We start from the raw sequence: 21830 nt of genomic DNA, 5'->3' as shown, positions 1-21830 counted from the left end.
ACCAGCAGCCAGTTCCCTGGAAACTGGAGCTTTGATAGCAGTAATAAGTTCTACCTGGCGTCTCACACACCTGACCCTGGCGTCCCACGCACCTGACCCTGGAAGCTGACCCTGCGTCCCACGCACCTGACCCTGGCATCTCACGCAACATGTCACACTGTGGGACAGGACTCTTCTTTCCCCTTGACCCCAAGTAGCCAGTCTCTTGAGTCACTGCTCCTGGACCAAGAAGACTCCTGGGCCCAGGCCACTAGCCACCTCGGTTGATTTCACTCCTAGCTGAATTTGAACCAGCGCGCCTCTGTCCCAGGCCAGTGTGTGTGTGTGTGTGTGTGTGTGTGTGTGTGTGTGTGTGTGTGTGTGTGTGTGTTACTGGTGATGGAATCCAGGGGCTTTCTACCTCCAAGCTACACTATCAGACCTATTTTATTTTTTGTTTTGAAACAAGGTCTAAGTTGCTAAGAACCTTGCTAAATTACTGAGGCTAGCTGCAAACCTGTGATCTTCCTTAGTCTCCCAAATCCTGGGTTTATAGGCATGTGCCACCACACCTAGATAACTATGCAATTTTATGTGAGGGACTTGCGAATCTAAGTGTTTGGCAGTTTTCTGTTTGTTTGTTTGTTTGTTTTGTTTTGTTTTTAACAAAGTCTCACTAAGTTGCAGAGGGTCTCACTAAATTGCTGAGGGTGGCCTTGAACTTGCAATCCTCTGGTCTCAAGCCTCTCGAGTACTGGGATTATAGGCATATACCACCATACCCACTGGGATACTGTACTTTAATAACAGATAAATTATATTTATTTATATGGCATTGTTGTGTTTTGAGACAGGGTCTCACTAAGTTGCCCAGGCTGGCCTCGAATTTATGAGCCTCCTGCCTTGGCCTCCTGAGTAGCTAGGATTACAGGGATGTGCCACTGTGTTTGGCTATTAAATCTTGCTTCCAGTCTAGTATCTACAAAATCCTAAACTCCTGTGAGACCAGACCTTATCTCATACACTTAAGAGGCACAATGTTAATAAATCTTTTCTAATTCATGGATGGCTGTGGCAGGCACCCAGGCTCCTCTTCTCTTCAAGCACTGTCTTTAAGTAACGCTATCTTTAGAGCAAGTAACAGCTACTAACTCTATTCTGGAAAAATGAAGATTAAAAAAAAAGAAAAAAAAAAAAGGAGCCGGGCGTGGTGGCCGCGCTTGTCATCCCAGCATTCGGGAGGCTGAGATGGAAGGATCGCGATTCGCGGCCAGCCTCAGCTACTTAGTGAGGCCCTCTGCAACTCAGTGAGACCCTGTTTCAAAATAAAGAATAAAAAAAAAGAGGATAGAGGCAGAAATGTTTTTGAAGAGGTCAAGGAAAGCCACCCTTCTCGTTCCAGCTGAGTAACCATGTGGGTGACAAGTTGAAACATCTTTAGGATGGGTCCTGGAGTGTACTTACTTACCAGAGTCCCCACCAAATTGTGTCGCTGTGAGAATATTCTCCATGAGAATTCCAATGAACGTAGGGTAATGGGGTGGTCGTCATCACTGATAACCTGGTCGTTTTTGTTTTCATGACTTATAAGTGTTTTTCAGACTCTTTGTGTGTGTGTGTGTGTGTGTGTGTGTGTGTGTGTGTGTGTGTGTATTACTAGGGATTGAACCCAGAGGCATTCTAACTTTGAGCTACTCCCCCAACTTTATTTTATTTATTTATTTGTTTGTTTGTTTGTTTGTTTGTTTGTTTGTTTTGGTGGTACTGGGGTTCCTGGAAACCTTCCTACCTCCGGGCTACACTCCCAGGCCTATTTTGTATTTTTATTTGGAAACAGGGTCTCCTAAGCCAGTGCGGCTGGCTTCGAAACTGCGCGATCCTCCTGTCTCCGCCTCCCAAGCGCAAGGATTACAAGCGTGCGCCACCACGCCCGGCAGATTTTATTTTTTATTTGGATACAGGATCTCGCTAGATTGATTCAAGTCTCACTACTTGCTGAGGCTAGCCTCGGATCTCCTCCTGTCTCTGCCTCCCAAGTAGAGGGATTACAAGCGTGCGCCACCACGCTTGGCTTTTCGGGCTTTTTTTTTTATCGGACATGTGATTGTTGGATAATATCAATAAACCGTGAGCCAACTCTAGCCTCCTGTGCCTGAAGTCTCAGCCAGTGGTCATCATCCCCTTCCCCCGCCACGCCCAAGGCCACTTTGCAGATCCAGAGCATTAGAATGGAATCGCTGTGGAATCAAGAATTCCCCTCCCTGGGCTCCTGCTCGCCCACCCTGTCCTTTCCTGGTCTGTCTTAGTTAATTGCTTCCCAAATGTGAAAATCAAGTTATGATAGAAAACAGCGGCTTCGCTAGGCTTTTCGGTCCTTTTAATCACCTCTGACGCATATAGCAAGATGACCAGGAGATTTTTTTCTAAATCCCTACCAGTCAGTCGCCTCTGATCACTAGGGCAGGAAGATAAAATTCTCCACGGCTGCGAGCCTGGATGCCTTTTATTTTCCACCTCAACTTAAAAAAAAAAAAAAAGTAATACACTTCATTTTGTTAGAGCACTTCTATGTTTACAGAGAAATTGCGTAAAAGTACAAAGAATTCTCATCTAAGCTTGAATTTTATTTTTATTATGTACTTATTTCTTTTGGTACTCAGGATTGAACCCAGGGACATTCCACCTCCGAGTTACAACCCCAGCCCTATTTATTTATTTATTTATTTATTTATTTATTTATTTATTTATACTAGGGATTGAGCCCAGGGGTATTCTACCTCCAAGCCACACCTCCAGGCCTATCTTATTTTTATTTTGAAATAGGGTCTAAGTTGCCGAGAGGCTCACTACTTGCTGAGGCCATCCTTGAAGCTTCAATCCTCCTGTCTCAGCCTCCCAAATATTGGAATTACAGGCAAACATCATCAAGCCTGGCTAAGCCTAGATTTTAAACCATAAAAGCTACTATAGTAGAGAAAGGGGCTGCAGAATCCATCTCACAACTGTGGATTTATAATAGCCTTAGCTAATAGATGGACTGGAACAAGAAAAATCACAAAACAAATGAAATAAAAATGGAAATAACATGAGAGAGACTGCAAAATCTAGAAAGACACCCCTGTTCAAGCAGAAATCTAAAGTGTTGTTGAAACACATTCCACGTTTAGTGACGTGCCTCTTTCTTGGTTAGAATCACATGGCCCATAATAGTTCATCAAATGGATTTATTCTGCCAGGTTTAAATTCATGCCTATAATCCTAGTATTTAGGAGTCTGAGATAGGAGGATCGCAGGTTCAAGGCCAGCCTCAGCACCTTAGCAGCTTAGTGAGACCTTGTTTCCAAATAAAGAATAAAATGGAGCTGGAGGTATAGCTTGGAGGTAGAATGTCCCCGGGGTTCGGTCCCCAGTACCACACACACACACACACACACACGCACGCACGCTCATGCATGCGTGCACACACCCACCCTCCCCACACACATACAAAGGATTTACGATTTATTCTAATTTTCTCAGCTGTTCTCCCATAATGGGATATATAATCTCATCTCTCTCTTTTATCTGTCTGTCTCTCTCTCTCTCTCTCTCTTCTCTCTCCCTTTCTCTTTTTCTTACCATGATAATGATGTTGCAATGAAAATCTTTGCGCATAAAACTTTTCCTTTATCTAAGATAATTTCCTTAAGATAAAGTCACAAAGTGTAAGCTTACTAGGTCAAAACAGAGGAAGATTTTTAAGCTCTTTGGTACTTGCTATTCACAATGCTTTACAAAAAAAGGAAAATTGCCCCCTTTTTCTTTTGTGATCCACGTGGCAGTACTTCTCCAGGAGATTTCCCCTCGTGTTGCCGTGTTGCTTGGTCTGTCTTAAAAGGAATCTGTGTTCTTGAGCGTTCATTCCCTGGGGGTAGAGGTCAGGGGAGTCAACCAGATTGGCACCAAAACCTGCCGCAGCTGATCCGTGGGTGGATGACAGAAGGGAAGAGAATAAAAACATTTCCCCTGCGTGTCTGCTACAGCTTACTTATGGTTTCACTGTGTCCCTCAAAAGTTTATATACTGGAAGCTTGGTCCCCCGTGTGGGGGTGTTGAGAGAGGCTGGAACCTTTAAGAGACTGATCCTAAAGGGAGGTCCTTAGCCAAAGGGGGCCATGTCCTGGGAGGGATGGAGGAACCCTTGTCTCTTTCTCCGGCTTCCTTTTTGGCAAGGTCATCTCTCCCCGTCACATGAACGCCCGCCATTTCCTAGGAGGTCCTCACCAAGTCACCCCAGTGCCATGCCTTTGAATCTCCAGAACTGTGAGCTAAATAAACCTCCTTTTATTTATTTTTTTTAACTGTTTTGTGTGGTGCTAGAAATGAAATCCAGGGGCCATCTACCTCTGGGCTACACGACCAAACCTATTTCATATATTACTTGGAAACAGGGTCTCACTAAGTGGCTGAGAGCCTCACTAAGTAGCTGAGGCTGGCTTCGAACCTGTGCGATCCTCCTGTCTCAGCCTCCCGAGCGCTGGGATTACAAGTGTGTGCCACCACGCCCGGCTCTAAAACCTTTTTTTTTTAACCTGCCTCAGTTATTTCATTACAGCACTGAAAGCAGACGAATAGGACGTCTGTGGCAAACTACCCAAAGATGAGAACATTACAGGTGACAGAGGAAAACACCCTCAATAAACTCCCAAACCCAAGTCTCGTCTCAGAAAACAAATTCCACCCACAGAGCAAACAGTGCCATGGAAAGGCACAGCTCCGCAGTGTCGGGAGCAACCTGAAGCTTTGGCTGGAAGGATCAACATGACGCGCTTCAGCCTAAAGCTATCTGAGCAGACCTTTTCCTCCACCTCAGAGAGCTGGTGTCCAGACAAGCGCTCCAGCCGCTGCCACCGCCACCACTGGCCAAGCCCAAATGAATACTCTGGCTAAGTGTTTTCCTCTAGGGCCTGGCTAAGCCTCTGTGTGTTTGTAACCACATTGGCTGCATTCTGCACCCTACCCTGAAGGTGAAGGTTGGACTCTTTCCCCTCGGCCCTGCATCAGGACCGCCTCCTCTTCCCAGCTCCCTGCTGCAGCACCTCTGCTCACCACAAGTGTTGACTGGCTGTGGACTGAGGGGACGGGGAAGGAACAAGACCCAGGAGACTAACAAGGTCCATCCAGAGCTCACTCTTAAAATTGCAGACTTAACTGGAAGGAACGTTAGCGGTCATCTGATCTCAGCCTCATTAGGACCACAGATGCCTCTAATAATCCGATTTTTTTGGCTGGCCCCTCTAGAAAAATGCACCTTCCCAAATGTTGTGTACGTTCCAGATGTTTCACAGATCCCTTGAAACCCGTCCAGGTAAGCCAGGCCGGCGCTCTACCACCAAGCTCTGCCCCCAGCCCATAGACAAAGCTTTTTTCTTTTACAGACAAGGACATGAAGGCCCCAAGAAGATGCGGGGACCTGCCCAAGGTTACAAAGAGAAAATAACTGAATTCAATCTCAGCTCCCTGATTCCTAGCATAGGGCCCATCAGCTAGTGAAAACTCAAAAGTTTTCACTTTATGTTAAGCCCTACATTGGAAATTATGGGAAATTAGGGTGCTTACCACCACAGAAACAGAACTCAGGAAAGGAAGACCAATGGGCAAGCAGTGGTTCCTCCTCAGGTCCTCTGCGGGAAGCTGCAGCGAAGGTCTCCCGCCACTCAGCAACTACGTTTTAGCACCCGTGAGCATCTATTTGAATCTCAAGTAACTAGAAGATTCATCGTTTATTGGCTCTTTGTAATCTCATGCTGGAAGAGGAATATTGAGGTCTTCAAAGTTGTGGTTCTTTGTGGCTTTGTTCAGGAGGTGGAAACCCCACCCTGATGTGTTCACTGCAAAGTTGAAGAAAGGCAGCTTTCCCATGTATAGTATTTCAAGGGCTTTGGTACAAGTTAAGCATCATACCAACAAAAGAGACCAGAATTTGTACCTAAATAGAATCTGGTGTATGCCTGTAATCCCAGTACTTAAGAGGCTGAGACAAGAGGAGTGCAGGTTCAAAGCCAGTCTCATCAATTTAATAAGGCCCTCGTTCAGCTGGGCATGGTGGTGCTCACTTGTAATCCCAGTACTTGGGAAGCTAAGACAGGAGGATCCTAGGTTCAAGGATAGCCTCAAGAAAGTAGTGAGACTCTCATCTCACCTCGGTGAGACCCTGTTTCAAAATAAAAATAAGAATAGGGCTGGGGGAGGAATAGGGCTGGGGGAGTAACTCAGAGGTAGAATGCCCCTGAGTTCAATCCCTAGTACCACAAGAAAGAAAAAAAAGGTAAAACTGAGAATAATATTATCCTCATAATGTAGTAGTTTAGTCAATATTAATGGCTCCTCTCCCTTGCTTCACAGTTCCTTATTTTCATTCGTAGCACATAGTTTATTCTGCCTTCTGTTTTTGGTAATAGCCTTGAGGTCTGTCTCTCCCACTGGATGTCAACTCTACTGAAGGAAGAGTGGTCCTCAGCCTAGGGCAACGCTTGTAAGGCAGAGAGCGTGTCAGTCAGGGCCCAATCAGGAGAGGGAAGCCACGTGATAATTTGAACAGAAGGAATGTAACAAAAAGAATGTGGTGGGTTTTTATAAAATTTTTTTTTTGTGTGTGTGTGTGGTGTTGGGGATAAAACCCAGGGGACTTTTGCCTCCGGGCTACATTCCCAGACCTATTTTATATTTTATTTGGAAACAGGGTCTCAAACAACTAAGTTGCTGAGTACTTCACTAAGTAGCTGAGGCTGGCTTTCAACCTGCACGATCCTCCTGTCTCAGCCTCTCAAGTATTAGGATTACAGGCATGCACCACCGCGCCTGGCTTTGCTTTGTAGTGTGTGTGTGTGTGTGTGTGTGTGTGTGTGTGCGCGCGCGCGCGCGCGCGTGCCCCGAGTGGGATTGAACCCAGGGGCATTCGACCTCCAAACTACATCCCCATCTCTTTTTATTTCTTAGTTTGAAACAGGGTCTCACTAGGTTGCTGAGAGTCTTGTTACAGTGCTGAGGCTGGCCTTGAACCTGTGATCTCTTCCTATCTCAGCCTCCCAAGTAGTGGAGTTCTAGGTGTGTGCCACCATGCCTAGTTTAATATAACAAATTATTCATCTGTGGTGGTGGTGGGGTACTGGGGATTGAATGCAGGGGCATTCTACCTCTGAGCTCCACCCCAGCCCTATTTTTTATTCTTTATTTTGAAACAGGGTCTCACTAAGTTGCAGAGGGCCTCACTAAGTAGCTGAGGCTGGCTACGAACCTGTGACCCTCCTGTCTCAGCCTCCCAAGTACTGGGATTACAGGCATGCATTACACACCTGGCTGAGTTATTCATCTTTGATGATATATAACGATGTAATTATAATGATGTAAAGAAAGCTTTAAAGGGGACCATAAAGCTGAAAGAGAACACCCAAGGAAGGACAGACTTGTAAAGCGCCCTCCCCATGGCTTGGATTCTCAGGTCTCTGGAGAATGTGCACTTGTAGCCCACGGGCTAGAGGAGGAGTTCACCACGCTGCCCAAATCAGAGCTGGTACATAGTCACTGGGCAGCAAAAAGCCCTCAGGGGCCCAGGCAAGATGAGGTTGGCAGACAGGTGTGGAGAGGGAGCCAGGGCACGGGTCCAGTGCAAGGCCTGGCCTAGGGCATGGTGCCTGTGTGGGGAAGAGCTTTGCACTGGTTCCTGGCACAGGCCAGGGCCACAAGGTCACTGAGCAACTCTGCCCCCTAGACACACAGTTGGGGTAGAGCACCGGGGAAGGTCCCCACCCACAGCCTCCAGGATCCCATCTGCCTGCAGCATCGCTCCAGCGCCCCCAACTGACCAGGCTCGCTGTGGTGCACACTCCAGAGGAGAGAGGCTCACAGAGCCCAGTGCACTGTGGGAGAACCGTGAAGGGCGGATTTAGAACTGAAAGGCAAGAATGTGATAACTGGTACAACGGGGTGATCAAAAAAGTTTTAATTAGCCTCACACTAATTAATCCCGGCATTCAGGAGGCTGAGACAGGAGGATCGCGGTTCACGGACAGCCTCAGCCACTTAGGCCCTCCGCAACTAACTCAGTGAGACCCTGTTTCAAAATAAAGAATAAAAAATAAGGGGTGTAGCTTAGAGGTTCCATCTCCAGTACCACACAAATAAAAGTTTGTTTGTTTTTTTTCTTTTGGTGGTACTGGGGTTCCTGGAAGCCTTTCTACCTCCGGGCTACACTCCCAGACCCATTTTTACATTTTTATTTGGAAACAGGGTCTCCTAAGCCAGCGCGCGGCTGGCTTCGAACCTGTGTGATCCTCCTGTCTCTGCCTCCCAAGCGCAGGGATTACAAGTGTGCGCCACTACGCCCAGCATAAAAGTTTTAATTAAGCTGGGCATTTTGGTATATGCCTTTAATTACAGTACTTGGGAGATTGAGATAGGAGTTTTGCAGGTGGGAGGCCAGCCACAGCAACCTAGAGAGGGCCTCAGCAACTTAATGAGACCTGCTTCAAATTTAAAAAATAAATAAATAAAAGTGTTGGGGTATAGCTCAGAGGTAGAAAACTCCTGAGTTTAATCCCTAGAGTAAGTAGTAACACACACACACACACACACACACACACACACACACACACACACACACACACAGAGTTTGAATTATATTAGGTAAGCTGGGCATGATGGCACACACATTTGTAACTCTAGGACTTGGAAGATTAAAACAGGAGGATTATAGGTTCAAAGCCAGCCTCAGCAACATAGCAAGACCCTATTTTCAAATTAAAAATAAAATAGGGTTGGGAGTGTAGCTCAGGGGTAGAATACCCCTGGGTTGAATCCTTAGCACCCCCTTAAAAAAATTAGGTAAAATCACATAACCTGTCAGTACTTCCCTTAACATCTTTGAACATCTGCTTGTTTCTCTATTTTTGTAAACCATAAATTTTACAATAAATGGCAAACCTATTTAACCTCTTCTACAATTTATTTTCTAGAAGCTCATACCCCTCTGGGATGTGTACTGGTTTTGTTTTCTTATTGAGACCTTTCTTCTCTTGGCTTATATTTAGGGCAGAGAGGAGAGAGGGGAGGGGGAGGAGAGAGAGAGGGAAGAGAGGAGAGAGAGAGGGGAGAGAGAGGAGAGAGAGAGAGAGAGAGAGAGAGAGAGAGAGAGAGATTGATTGATTGATTGATTGATTCTGAGACCCAGTGTTTCATTTTACAACTTATTTCTGTACTTGAATGTGTTTGTTCGTTGTCTATTCCATTTCAAGGCAATCCACCTGGCCCTCCCAAACACTTTAGGAGTGTCCCAAAGCTCTTGACTGCAAGTGCAGCAGGAATCAGGGCTAATCTAAGACCCCATCTTTCTCTGCCTCTAAAGAATGCGCAGTGATCATCCCCAGGTCAGACAGGGGCATCAATGTCCTTGGAGAAATCTCACAGATTTTCCAAGGGCAAAGCTGAAGAGAGTCTTCCAAGCAGACTTCAAACTTTTTAGAAGAAAATAGGCCATAGAATAAAGCCAGGCATGATGGCGCACGCCTATGACCCCAGTACTTAGGAGGCTGAGACGGGAGGGTCACAGGTTCGAGGACTGTTTCAGCAAGTAGTGAGACTCTCATCAACCTAGTGAGACCCTGATTCCAAATAAGAAATAAAATCTGTCTGGGGATGTAACTTGGAGGTAGAAGGCCCCTGAGTTCAATTCTCAATACCAAAAAAAGAAAAAGAAAAAAATAGACCACAGAGGAAACAGCAGAGTTGGAGGATAATTACCAGCACAAATATTATTCAGAAAGCATTTCGGAAAGACCAATATTTTCAACTCGAGAAGAGTACAGCAGGTGAAGGGTCCCTCAGGTGCTGTCTTGTGGGAGAGTATATTATTAACAGGCACCAAATTTAAGTCAAGACAATATTCTTGTGCACTGACCATCCTGTGCTTCCGGGGTATTTCACTCTCTTCTGAAGCACCTGATGTAATTAGTGTTAACTGCTGGCTGCCCATAGGAACTAGCTGGGCAGTGAGGCGGGGATGCAGCTTTGACTTCTTCCAAGGATGGAGTAGTGTTTCAAACCTAATCTGTGGACCATCCTTCAGAGGGGTGCTCAGCCGGCCAGGCGTGGTGGCACACAGCTTAGAATCTCAGTCCTTGGGAGGCTGAGACAGGAGGATCACGGGTTCAAAGCCAGACTCAGCAGCTTAGTGAGACCCTATTTCAAGATAAAATAAATAAAATAAAAAGGGCTGGGGTGTAGCTTGGAAGCAGAATGTCCTTGGGTTGCATCGCCAGTAGAAAAACAAACAGACAAAAAAAAACAAGAAGGGTGCTCATCCATTTCAACCAGAAAAAATGCCAAGGGGGAAAAAAACTAGAGGAATTTAATCTTTCTCCCCAAATTTCTATCTCTCCTACTGTGGCTGTCTTTGGCTTGGTGTGTGTGTGTGTGTGTGTGTGTGTGTGTGTGTGTGTGTGTGTGTGTGTTTAATTAGTGGACATTCTGGGCCAACAGAACCTTGGCTAGACTGGCAGGAAGTCATCTCAGTGTCTTACCAAGCTATGCTCCGTCACCCCTAGGTGTACCAAGGAAATCACACTCTTAAAAGGATCAAGAAAAACACACGTGTTTATCCCTGGGGGATAGGATTCTAGTTTATTTTCTTCTTTTTTTATTTTCTGTGTTTTCTGCAATGTATTATTTGTGAAATTAAATATATGCAAAAATTTTCATGAAAACGGACGCAGTTTCCTTCTCAAATACCTGGGTCTATGGCGGCTTTGTGTCTCAACTCTAGCCAGACCCCTTCCAGCCTCCTCCCTCCCCCTGTGCAGGTTCACTGCCAAACACTCAGCAGACTCGGGCTGGGGAGGAGGTTTTCTTGGAAGAGATTGAGTTCCTCACTCCTGAACTTCTAAAAACAGCCCATTTTTTTTCTCCTACCCTTCGCCAGGCGGTGATGGATACCACACCTGCCTCTGATGTGACAAAACCCCAGCGATGAATAAAAGGCTTTTATGATTCTCGCACATTCTGTGCTGGGCAAAAGCGCCAGCCGGGGCAGGAGTGTGGGAAGAGGCGCCGCGGGGCCCCGGGAGGACTTCACCCCGCCTCGCTGACCTTTGATGTGTCGCTCCGCCCTTGCAGATTTTTGACAATGAAGCCAAAGACGTCGAGAGAGAAGTTTGCTTTATTGATATTGCCTGCGATGAGATTCCGGAACGCTACTACAAAGAATCCGAGGTAAGCGTTGACCGAGGAGAGCACGGTGGAGACGAGGCGCTCCTGTATCCACAGGCTGCTGCTTACCAAGCACCTCCTCGGGGATCTTAACAGCTGTCCATGCCTTCGCTCCCCTGGCTTCCACATCTTGCTGTGTGTTCTTGTTTTCTTTGGTTAAGTTTTCTTTTGTACTAGGGATTGAACCCAGGGACAGTCTACGTTCCGAGTGACACCCCCAGCCCTATTTTTTTTATTCTCTATTTTGAATCAGGGTCTCACTGAGTTGCAAAGAACCTCACTAAGTAGCTGAGGCTGTCTTCGAACCTCGATTCTCCTGTCTCAGCCTCCCAAGTACTGGGATTACAAGCATGTGCCACCAAGCCCGACTAGCTTTATTTTTTTATTTTGAAACAGGAACACTAAGTTGCTGAGGCCGGTCTCCAACCTTCAATCCTCCCATCCTAGCCTCCCAAGTACTGGGATTATAGGCATATGCCACCACATCCAGGTTTGCCATCTTCTTCATTGTGGGTCTCAATTCTCTGCTCCTCGGTCCAGCCCCGGCTTGCCTGACTCCCTCTGTCCTCTGAGTTTTCCTACCTGCCCACCTCTGCCGCTATTTTGTGCACAGCGCAGGTCTGAGCCGTCCAGCACACCAGCCTCTTTGAAAAACAGCCGCCTGTCTCCCTGAGAGGGCAGGGACAGTACTTTATTTGTACCTTGGGGGTTTGACAGAAAGAAAATCCTCAATCGCTCCTCAAAACTTTGACTGTTCACACTGGCCCGGAACCTTTCTCTTGAAATAGCAAGCACCTTCACTAGGGCTTTTTTCTTCTTCCAGGCTAAGAATATCTCTCTCTCCGGTTTTCCTCCCCACCACAACCTGCCCTTTGCCAGGGCACTGGCTTCTATCTCACTGTTAGGGCAAGCCACCTTTATATCCTGCTAGGAGCCCGAGCGCCCGGCCCGCGGTGACAGCAGATGTGGGGCTATTTTTGTTGTTTAGCAACACGCAGCCCATCACCAAGGGTTCGGAAGCCAGGGCCCCAGACCCGTCCTTGAGGACCTGGAAACTCTTCTCTCAGGTCCTTGAAGGCTGATTGAAGACATAATAAATAAGCCCATTAAAAGAGAACTCCGCCAAGTCACACGCGCACACGGGCGCCGAGGCGGCAGCTCGGCTTTCTTGGCCTCCCACGTCTTCTTCTTGCGTTGGTGTGGACCTGCGAGTCGCAGCTGCTCGTGGCTGCTGTGAGCAGATGCGGGCTCTCCGGCTGCCACAGGGCCAGGGTGGTGCCGATGCTGTTCCCTGTCACACACCTGGGCCCAGAGGGCAGCTTGGCACGCGGCCAACCCGCAGCGCACTCTGAGCCAGCCACACCTGTGCCTCCTGAGAAAGCCAAGCCAGGCTCGCTCTAGCCAGCTGGCCCTGCAGGAGGCGGCAGAGCGGGGCTGCGCGGGCCTCCCCTGCCTCCCTCTAGGAAGGTCACTCTTTATCTTTTTCTTTTCCTAAGCTTTTTTTTTTTTTCCCAATTGCAAAGTTAGTTTGAATACTTTGAGTTGTGCCCCACGTGAATTTATTTATTTATTTATTTATTTATTTATTTTTGTGGTACTGGGGGTGGAACCCAGGGGCTTTTCTATCTCCAGGCTATACTCCCAGACCTATTTTATACTTTATTTGGAAACAAGGTCTCACTAAGTTGCTGAGAGCCTCAGTAGCTGAGGCTGGCTTCGAACCTTTGCGATCCTTCTGCCTCGGCCTCCCAAGCCTGGGGATTACAAGCGTGCTCCTCTACACCCAGCGCCCCACATGAATTTAAATATATAAGTAAATACATACATAAATACATGAATAAATGCCTTCTCTGGCCAGGTGTAGTAGCGCACACTGTAATCCCGCAACAAGGGATGGGAGGTGGGAGGCTGAGGCAGGAAGATCACAGGTTCAGGACCAGCCTGGCAACTTAGTAAGACCCTATCTCAGAATAAAATAAGACAAAATGCTGGAGATGTAGCTCAGATTGTTCCTGGGGTCAGCCACCTATACTGCACAACAAAACAAACAACAACAACAAAGCAAAACTCTGCATTTAATAGTTTAAAGGTTTTGTTAGAGTTTTCATCTTATGCCTGGCAGCCATGGGAACACATGCCAATAATCTCAGTACTTGGAGACTGAGAAAGGAGGATCACAGGTTGTCAAGGCCAGCTTCGGTAACTTAGCAAGACTCTGTTTTAAAATTAAAAAAAAAAGGCTGGGCATGGTGGTGCGTGCTTGTAATCCTAGTACTCGGGAAGCTAAGGCAAGAGGAGCACGGGTTCTCAGCCAGCCTCAACTACTTAGTGAGGGCTTCTGTAACTTAGTGAGATCCTGTTTCAAAAATAAGCCGGGCGTGGTGGCGCATGCTGTAATCCCCGCGCTTGGGAGGCGGAGACAGGAGGATCGCGCAGGTTCGAAGGCAGCCGCACTGGCTTAAGAGACCCTGTTTCCAAATATAAAAAAGTATAAAATAGGTCTGGGAGTGTAGCCCGGAGGTAGAAGGGCTTCCAGGAACCCCAGTACCACCAAAAAAAAAGAAGAAGAAGAAAGAAAGAAAGAAAGAAAGAAAGAAAGAAAGAAAGAAAGAAAGAAAGAAAGAGCGAGCCAGGTATGGTGGCACATGCTTTTAATCCCAGTACTTGGGAAGCTGAGACAGGAGGATCAAAGGTTCGAGGATAGCCTCAGCAAGTAGTGAGACTCTCATCAACCTAATGAGACCCTGTTTCCAAATAAGAATAAAATAGGGCTGGGGGATGGCTTAGAGGTAGAATGCCCCTGGGTCCCATCTCCAAGATCAAAAAATAAAATATAATAATAAAACATAAAAAATAGGACTGGGAGTGTAGCTCGGAGGCAATCCCCAGTACCACAAAAACTTAAATTAAATTAAAATAAAAAGTGCTGATGGTAGGCCGGGCATGGTGGCGCACGCTTGTAATCCCCGCGCTTGGGAGGCAGAGACAGGAGGATCACGCAGGTTCGAAGCCAGGCGCGTGCGCTGGCTTAAGAGAGCCTGTTTCCAAATAAAAATACAAAATAGGTGTCTGGGAGTGGAGCCCGGAGGTAGAAGGGCTTCCAGGAACCCCAGTACCACCAAAAAAAAAAAGTGCTGATGGTAGCTGGGCATGGTGGTATCTGCCTATAGCCCCAGTACTTAGGAGGCTGAGACGGGAGGATCAAAGGTTCAAGACCAGCATCAGCAACTTTGCGAGACCTTGCTTCACAGTAGAAAATAAAAAGGGCTGGGGATGTAGCTGAGAGGTAGATTGCCCCTGGGTTCCATCCCCAGGACCAAAACAAAGCAGAAGACTCACCCTCAGCCTGGCCCACGGGAGGAGGCACCTGAGGGTAAAGGTGCAGGAAAGGCACCCGCTGCAGGCTCGGAGAAAGGGCATGTGTGCGCTGGGCCGTGTGTGCTGTGCCCTGCGCGCCCACCCAAGGTAGGAAAGGCCAGCGTGGCAGGCCGGGCTCCGGGCTCCGGGCACCAGGCAAGAGGACTGGAGTCCGCAAAGCTGGGAGTTACTTGCGTTCCTCTCTCTAATTTGCCCGCTTCTGCTTCCGCTGAATGATCCCAAGCTGAGGGATGACCCCAAGCAGCCGAGCGCCCGTCATCTTGGCGCTTTTTCTTATTTTCCAAATCAACCCACTTTTTCATCTTCTCCTGAAGCTGAGCTCACGCTAGTTACCACAGGACCTGGACCTGCCTCTGTTGCGTCCCCTCTTCTACCCAACATTCTCAACCAACATCCTCCACGGTTCCATCCCGAGTCCACTGGTACCCTTAAGTACTGTGCCAAGCACTAGGGGAAGCCACTGCCCCAGCACCTCCGTGGCTCCTTGTTGAGGGGGCCGCTGTCCTATGGCACATCCTGTCCCCTTGGCAGCGCCGGTCCGTCCAGGAAGGTGATATTGCCAGAAAACTGAACTAATTTCAGCTCTTCCTCCCAGAGTGCCGTGCTGTGGTCCTGCCCAGTCCTCGGGAAGCCCCTTCCTGGTGCAGTAGAAAGGCTTGGGACAACTAGGGGAGCATTCCTGAAGGAGTCGGCAGAGCTCGGTTGAGGTCAGCAGGCGCCAGGCTCACTTCCTGTGCCTCATGCCCCTGACCCACTGCAGGGACACTCGGGGGCTCTGTCGTCAAGCCTCTTAGGGTCTGACGGACGCCTGCTTACCTTTCTCCCTGTATCAGGAAGTAGTCTTTCCTGGATGCAGTCTGACCAAGGAAATGAGAGGCGAATAGTCACTCGCCACAAACAATGAAGTTAGCCGGGCGTGGTGGCGTACGCTTGTAATCCCAGCATTCGGGAGGCTAAGACAGGAGGATCGCGGTTCGTGGACAGCCTCAGCTACTTAGTGAGGCCCTCTTAAACTTAGACTCTGTTTCAGAATAAAGTATCAAAAATAGGGGCAGGGGTATAGCTCGGAGGTAGAATGCCCCTAGGTTCCATCCCCAGACCCGTGAAGAAGAAGGAGGAGGAGGAGGAGGAGGAGGAGGAGGAGGAGGAGGAGGAGGAGGAGGAGGAGGAAGTTACTCAGGTGGCTTGAACTGGAGGCCAACAACAAATCTGAGCCAAGAGACATTCTGCCTCTAAGCTATACCCCTGGCCCTTTATATGTTTTGTTTGGAAACAGGGTCTCACCTGGTTGCCGAGAGTCTCACTATGTTGCTGAGGTTGGTCTTGAACCTGCAACCCTCCTGTCTCAACCTCCTAAGTACTAGGGTTGTAGACATTCACCACCATGCCCAACCTTAAGACATATTTGGAAGATAGAATCAACAGGAATTAGCCAATGGCTGAATGTGGAAGTGGGAGAGAGGGAGGAATGGGAATGACCCAAAGGATGCTGGCATGGGCAACAGGTAGATCGGGTACCATTTCCTGAAATACGAGACCTTAAATGAGACCGGGAAGAGGATGAGGAGGCACCAGGAACCTAGAAAAAACTGGCCTGAGAATAAAGAGGAAATCAAGTAGTATGTGTCAAGAAAGGCAAATTTCAAGAAAAAGAGATTGTCCCAGGAAGACAGAAAGACGAGATCAAGTAGAAGACAGTCCCTCACAGCAGTCCCCACCAGCCATTTTTGCCCCACAAGGACACTAGCCCCACAACATTTCTGGTTGGAGGAGTGCTACTGGCATCTGACAGGCAGAGGCTGGGATGCTGCTACGCATCCCGTCAAATAGCACAGGACAGCCCTTTACAATAGTCATCTGGTCCCAAATGTCAATAGCGCCAAGGCTGGGCCCCCTGCTCAAGAGGAAGCGGTCGTTGCGGATGAATGGGACCCTGGGTCCATCTCTGACACGCAGAGCCACCTCCGCCCGGCCCGGGCTCTTAGGGTGACCTAATGCATGTGGAAGAAACAGGCCTCCCAGCACTAAGCCCCGCTCGCTCTGCAGAGCGCTCCTTCCAGAACATCTGCTGACCTACGACCTGGGAGAATGCTTCCTCCACAGACCCGGTGATCACACCACAAAGGGCCACAGGCAAAATCCAGAGCCTGCAGTCATCTAAAGATGCGGTTCCTAGACAACTGCCTTGTGACCCCAGCCCTACCATTGCTTGATGCCCAGAATCCCAGACTGCAGCGGAACTCACCAGCAGTGAGGGGCGAGTTTTCCTGGCTGTTTTGCTTGTTGTGTCTACCGCGAATGTGCCGGGGACTGAGAGTTAAGAGAGGCAGCCAGCTCAGAGGGCAAGCCATTTCCAATATGTTTCTACCAGGCACGCTATAAATAATTAACACCTTCCTCCCCGCCACAAGATTTTCTTTCTCATACGAAATCTGACCTTATCACTGCTTAAAACTCCTCACCGAGCTTCTTTTTGAGTTCAGCTCAGGCCAGGCAATGTGTGGCGCATGCATACAATCCCAGTACTTGGGAGGCTGAGACAGGAGGATCACCGGTTTGCGGCCAGCCTTAGCGACTTAGCAACTTAGCAAAATCCTGTTTCAAAATTAAAAATTTTTAAAGGGTTGTGGGTGTAGCTCAGAGACTTCAATCCATAGTACAAAAAAAAAAAAGGAAGGAGAAAGGAAGGGAGGGAGGGAAGGGAAGGAAGGAACTTGCTTCAATCATGACTTCCTTCGGCGAGCTTTCCCCAGCCCACTGGCTTCTGCCTCATGCCGCCCCCAGCCACGGCCCGAGACCCTGGAAGGCAGAGCTGCGCCTCCTCCGCGCGCAAACCTCAGCAGCTGCCGCGCCGCCTAGCAAACGCTCGCTCAACAGTTGTGGATGAGTGAATGAAGGCCAGGGGCTTTTGTTCTTGCTTCAGCAGCGATGATTTCAGAGCGAGCGCTATCAAAGAAAACGAATTTGTCGCCATTAAGCCGGCAGTTGTGAATCAGCGCCCCTTTCTGTTTAATCGGAGGCTTACTGCCTTACGGGCTGCTCCTTCCGATTCATCCTCGTAAGTTGGCTATGTCAGACTCATAAATAGCAACACGCTTTCTGTGGAGAGCGGAGCACTGGTGGGCAGAGTCTGTTCTGAGGCTTTGTTTTGATGCTGATGAATCCAGACCTGGTTTATCTGGGACGCTGCTACTCTCCACCCAGCTACTGTCACACGGCTGGGCCAGAGCAGGGGATTAAAGCCCTTCCTTTTCCCCTTTTCCCCCGGAAACCCCTGAGCCACACAGCCAAGATGCCTCTCTCATTAAATTGACCAGAGCTGGGAATTTTCCACCGGCTGCCCTCCACCTGACAGCCCGCATGCCACCGCCAACCAGGGATTCAGAAGGACACTTTGGGGACTCGGGATCAGCTGATAGCCCAGTCTGGCACTCTCCTTATTCCCAATTTTTTTTTTCTTGCTGTTGCTACTGTTTTGTGTCCAAATCAACGACTGAGCTTCAGCTCCCTAGAGCCTTTTAGCTGCAAGTTTAACTCTCATATCCATTGAAGGATCCTGTGGAACAATGCTATAATGTATAAAAAAAAAAAAAAATCAGTATGATTTCTCCAACAGGGAGCACCTCTATTAGTCAACACAGTCTCTGCCCTGCACCCGGGAAAGTCAGAAGGTTCTCAGCAGAGTCACACCGACAATGTTGGTCGGCACCCCCAAAAGCAGCAGAGAGGGTGAAGCCGAACACTGAGCAGGTTGTACTTGTTACACAGTTGATATGTGACTTCTCGCTTCTGCCAAGATTTCCACCCTGGCTCTCTGATGCTCAGCCAAGATTTCAAGGTGAAGATCCCAGCGGAGGAGCCAGGGACTCCGCACCATAAGTCACAGCACAGGCAGAGGGCGCAGGCAAAGACACTGCTCCCGAAAGCTGAGCTGGCAGTTTGGGGGTGTGAGCACAAATCCACCCCCAGCCCCTGCAGCCCGCAGGACGTCCACCCTGGACAAGCTCCAGGAGCCTAGCTTGGCGGGAGCCCCCTCAGCAGCAGGTGGCTGAGGCTGGAGGTCAGGGCCGGTACTCCTGGCTCTCTGAGCCTCTGAGGTGCTTCCTGAGTTTGGCTTTCATGATAAGATGGAGCATGACCCGAGGAAATGGCGTCTCTATTGCCTCCTAGGTGTTGACCCCAGAGCTCTTCCCCAGAAACGCAGCTGGGCTTACGGAGGAATGCACAGCTTCCAAATTTTCAGACATTCCTACAGGACAAAGGAGGGCAGGGGAGAAAAATGAATACAGCTCCCCACGGAGAAAGTTTACACATAGAGGGTTTTGTGTGTATGTGCTTTGTTTGTTTTTATTTTCTTTTGTTGGGGGGATTGAGCCTGGGGGCATATCCCAGCTATATCCCTAGCCCTTTTTTTTTTTTTTTTTTTTTTTTTTTGTGGATCTGGGGATGAAACCCAGGGGCATTTCTACCTCTGAACTACACCCTTAGCCCTAATTTTTATTCTTTATTTTGAAGTAGGGTTTCACTAAATTGCAGAGGACCTCACTAAGTAGCTGAGGCTGGCCTTGAACCATGATCTTCCAGTCTCAGCCTCCCGAATGCTGGGATTACAAGTGTGCACCACCACACCCAGCTCCCCCAGCCCTTTTTATTTTTCATTTTGAAACAGGGTCTCACTAATTTGCAGAGGGTTTCTCTGGGTTGCTGAGGCTGGCCTGGAATCTGTGATCTACCTGTCTCAGCCTTCTAACTACTAGGATTACAGATGTGAGCTACCAGGTCAGGATGTTTTTGTTGTTATTGTTTGGGGGTTTTTTTGTTTGTTTGTTTTATCTTCACTGATTTGTGTAAATGCAAAGCAAAAGCCTATGGGGATCAGTTGTTCTCCACTGGGAATAATTCTGTCCTCCTAGGACATCTCATCTGGAGATGTTTTTGTTTGTTACAACCAGGGCTGTGGCAGCTAGTGGGTAAAGGTCAGGGATGTCACCAAATGTCTTATAAGGCCCAGGACAAACCCCACAGTACAGTTACCCACCCCAGATGTCAACTGTACAGAGATTTAGAATCTGATATGGACCAATCCAAAGCAACTTAGTAAAACCTATCAGTAGCAAGATTCATTTGATGAAGTTTTTTTTGTTTTTTTTTTTTGGTACTAGAGTTTGAACCCAGGGACTTTCTACCTCTCTCTGAGCTATATCCTCAGCCCTATTTTGTTTTTTATTTTGAAAAAGGGTCACACTAGGTTGCCGACCTCTCACTAAATTGCTGAGGCTGGCTTCGAACCTGTGACCCTCCTGTCTCAGCCTCCCAAGGACTGGGATTACACACATGCGCCACTATGCCCGGCTTTGTTTAATGAATTTCTTTAGGGAGCACTTGTGAAGTGCTTACTGTGTGCCACGCTCTGTGCTGGACACTGAGAACCCAAAGCCAGGTCGCGTCACCCTTAAAGGGCTTACTCTCAAAAGGCAGTAGCCTTTCCAAGGAGATCTAATTGTTACAGTTCAAGGAAATTTCTTTCCCCCTGGATGTAAATGAGTCTTCATCTTACTAGTGATAAATAGAGCATAGTCATTTTAATGGGGAAATTTATAATACTTGGACACAGATAATAACAAGAAAGAGTAGAATGTGACCGTCCTAGAAATGGGATCACTGAATGTCTAACAGTGCAGAGGAGATTTTTAGACACAACTTGATTTAGAACTTTCTGCTTAGCCTGAAGAACTAAGGTACCTCTTAAAACTCAGCCCCAGCCGGGCGTGGTGGCGCACACCTATAATCCCACTATTTGGGAGATTGAAACAGGAGCATTGCAGGTTCAAGGACAGTCTCGGCAACTTTGCGAGACTTCAAGCAATTTAGGAAGACCTTGCTTCAAAATAAAATGTAAAAAGTTGCGAGAATGTAGCTCAGAGGTAGAATATCTCTTGAGTTCAGTTCCCAATACCGAGGCTTGAGGACTGCCTCAGCAATGTAGTGAGGCTCTTAGAACTTAGAGAGACCCTGTTTCAAATAAAAAAATGATAATAATAAAAGGGACTGGGGGTGCAGCTCAGAGTGAGGTTCCTGGGTTCAAAAAAACAAAAACCTCTCAGCTCCAGGTCCTGGATTATGGTCTTCCTGGTCTAAAAAATCCTTGGTAGCCAAATCATTGGTCGCAACGTTAAGTGTCTGTTGAAATCTCTCTTAAGGGAGAGAGAACAGAAGAAGGAGAGAAGCATCTAATTTTAACAATAGCTGCCAAGGGCCAGAGATTAAGTGCCGCTTGCTAAATACTGCGGGCCCCCAGGAAGGGGACAGAGAAGCCCAACGAGCAGATCCTGTTGTCCTTAGCTGTCTCTTCAGCACAAAGGTGCTTCCTCCAGAGCATCCAGCTCCCTCAGATTAAAAATATCTTCATTTTGGCCTGCGTCTTGGCAGTGAAAGGGGTGGGGGTGGAGTAGATTTTTTCAATTATCTCCAAATGGCCAGATCTTTCGCAGGGCCTCACGCAAAGGGGACGTGAGGTGAAGTTTACTTTGTTGTGTTGTTACCTGATTTCCCCCTCAGTCCATCTGTCCCTCTGTTAGAAAAATGCAGCTGTGTTGTGATGGGTCCTACGGGTTCCTCTTGGATGAGCAGGCCCACTGCGCCCTTGGGGTGGGGAGGAGAGAAGTCTCCAAGGCCAGAGTGGTCCCCGGCGAGGGCCAGGATGGGAAGCCTGCAGAGGGGAGGCATCGGGAAGGGTCCCCAGCAGCTGCTGCTTGGCAGGGCCCCCCCCCCACTCTACTCGCAGGGTCCAGGTGGTGCTAGTGTTAGGGCAAATCTAGAGGGAGCTGGGCGTAGTGGTGAACGCCTTTATCCCAGCACTCCAGAGCCTGAGGCAAGAGGATCCTAGGTTCAAAGCCAGCCTGGGGGACTTGGTGAGCCCCTCGGTAACTCATGGTGACCCTGTATTCACAGGAAAAAATAAAAGTGCTAGGTTGTAGCTCAGAGGTAAAATGTCCCTGGATTTAATCCCCAGCGTTAAATAAAGAAAGCTAGAAAAGAAGGGAGAAAAGGAAAGGAAGAAAGGGAGGGAGCGAAGGCGAGCTTGATGGGGCATGCCGGTAATCTCAATACTTGGGAGACTGAGACAGGAGGATCAGAGGTGTGAGGCCAGCCTCAGCAACAAAGCAAGACCTTCAGCAACTTAGCTAGACCTTGTTTCAAAACAAAGCTGGGCGTAGTGGCGCACACTTGTA

The 21830-nt window shown here is 48.2% G+C and overlaps 1 protein-coding gene across 1 annotated transcript in view; it reads left to right on the top strand.

Annotated features, from left to right (window-relative positions):
* The window catches only part of PITPNC1 (phosphatidylinositol transfer protein cytoplasmic 1), a gene marked incomplete at both ends in the record, with an annotated part of 311327 nt that overhangs the window by 244777 nt on the left and 44720 nt on the right, over positions 1 to 21830 (top strand). The window contains one exon of the mRNA XM_080712457.1: positions 11128 to 11223. Coding sequence (XP_080568583.1) covers positions 11128 to 11223 — 96 coding nt within the window. The remainder of the gene's footprint in view (positions 1 to 11127; positions 11224 to 21830) is intronic.

The sequence above is a fragment of the Muscardinus avellanarius genome, assembly GCF_963383645.1.
Source record: "Muscardinus avellanarius genome assembly, chromosome: 16".
Classification (NCBI taxonomy): domain Eukaryota; kingdom Metazoa; phylum Chordata; class Mammalia; order Rodentia; family Gliridae; genus Muscardinus; species Muscardinus avellanarius.
This window is presented reverse-complemented; position numbering and strand designations above follow the sequence as displayed.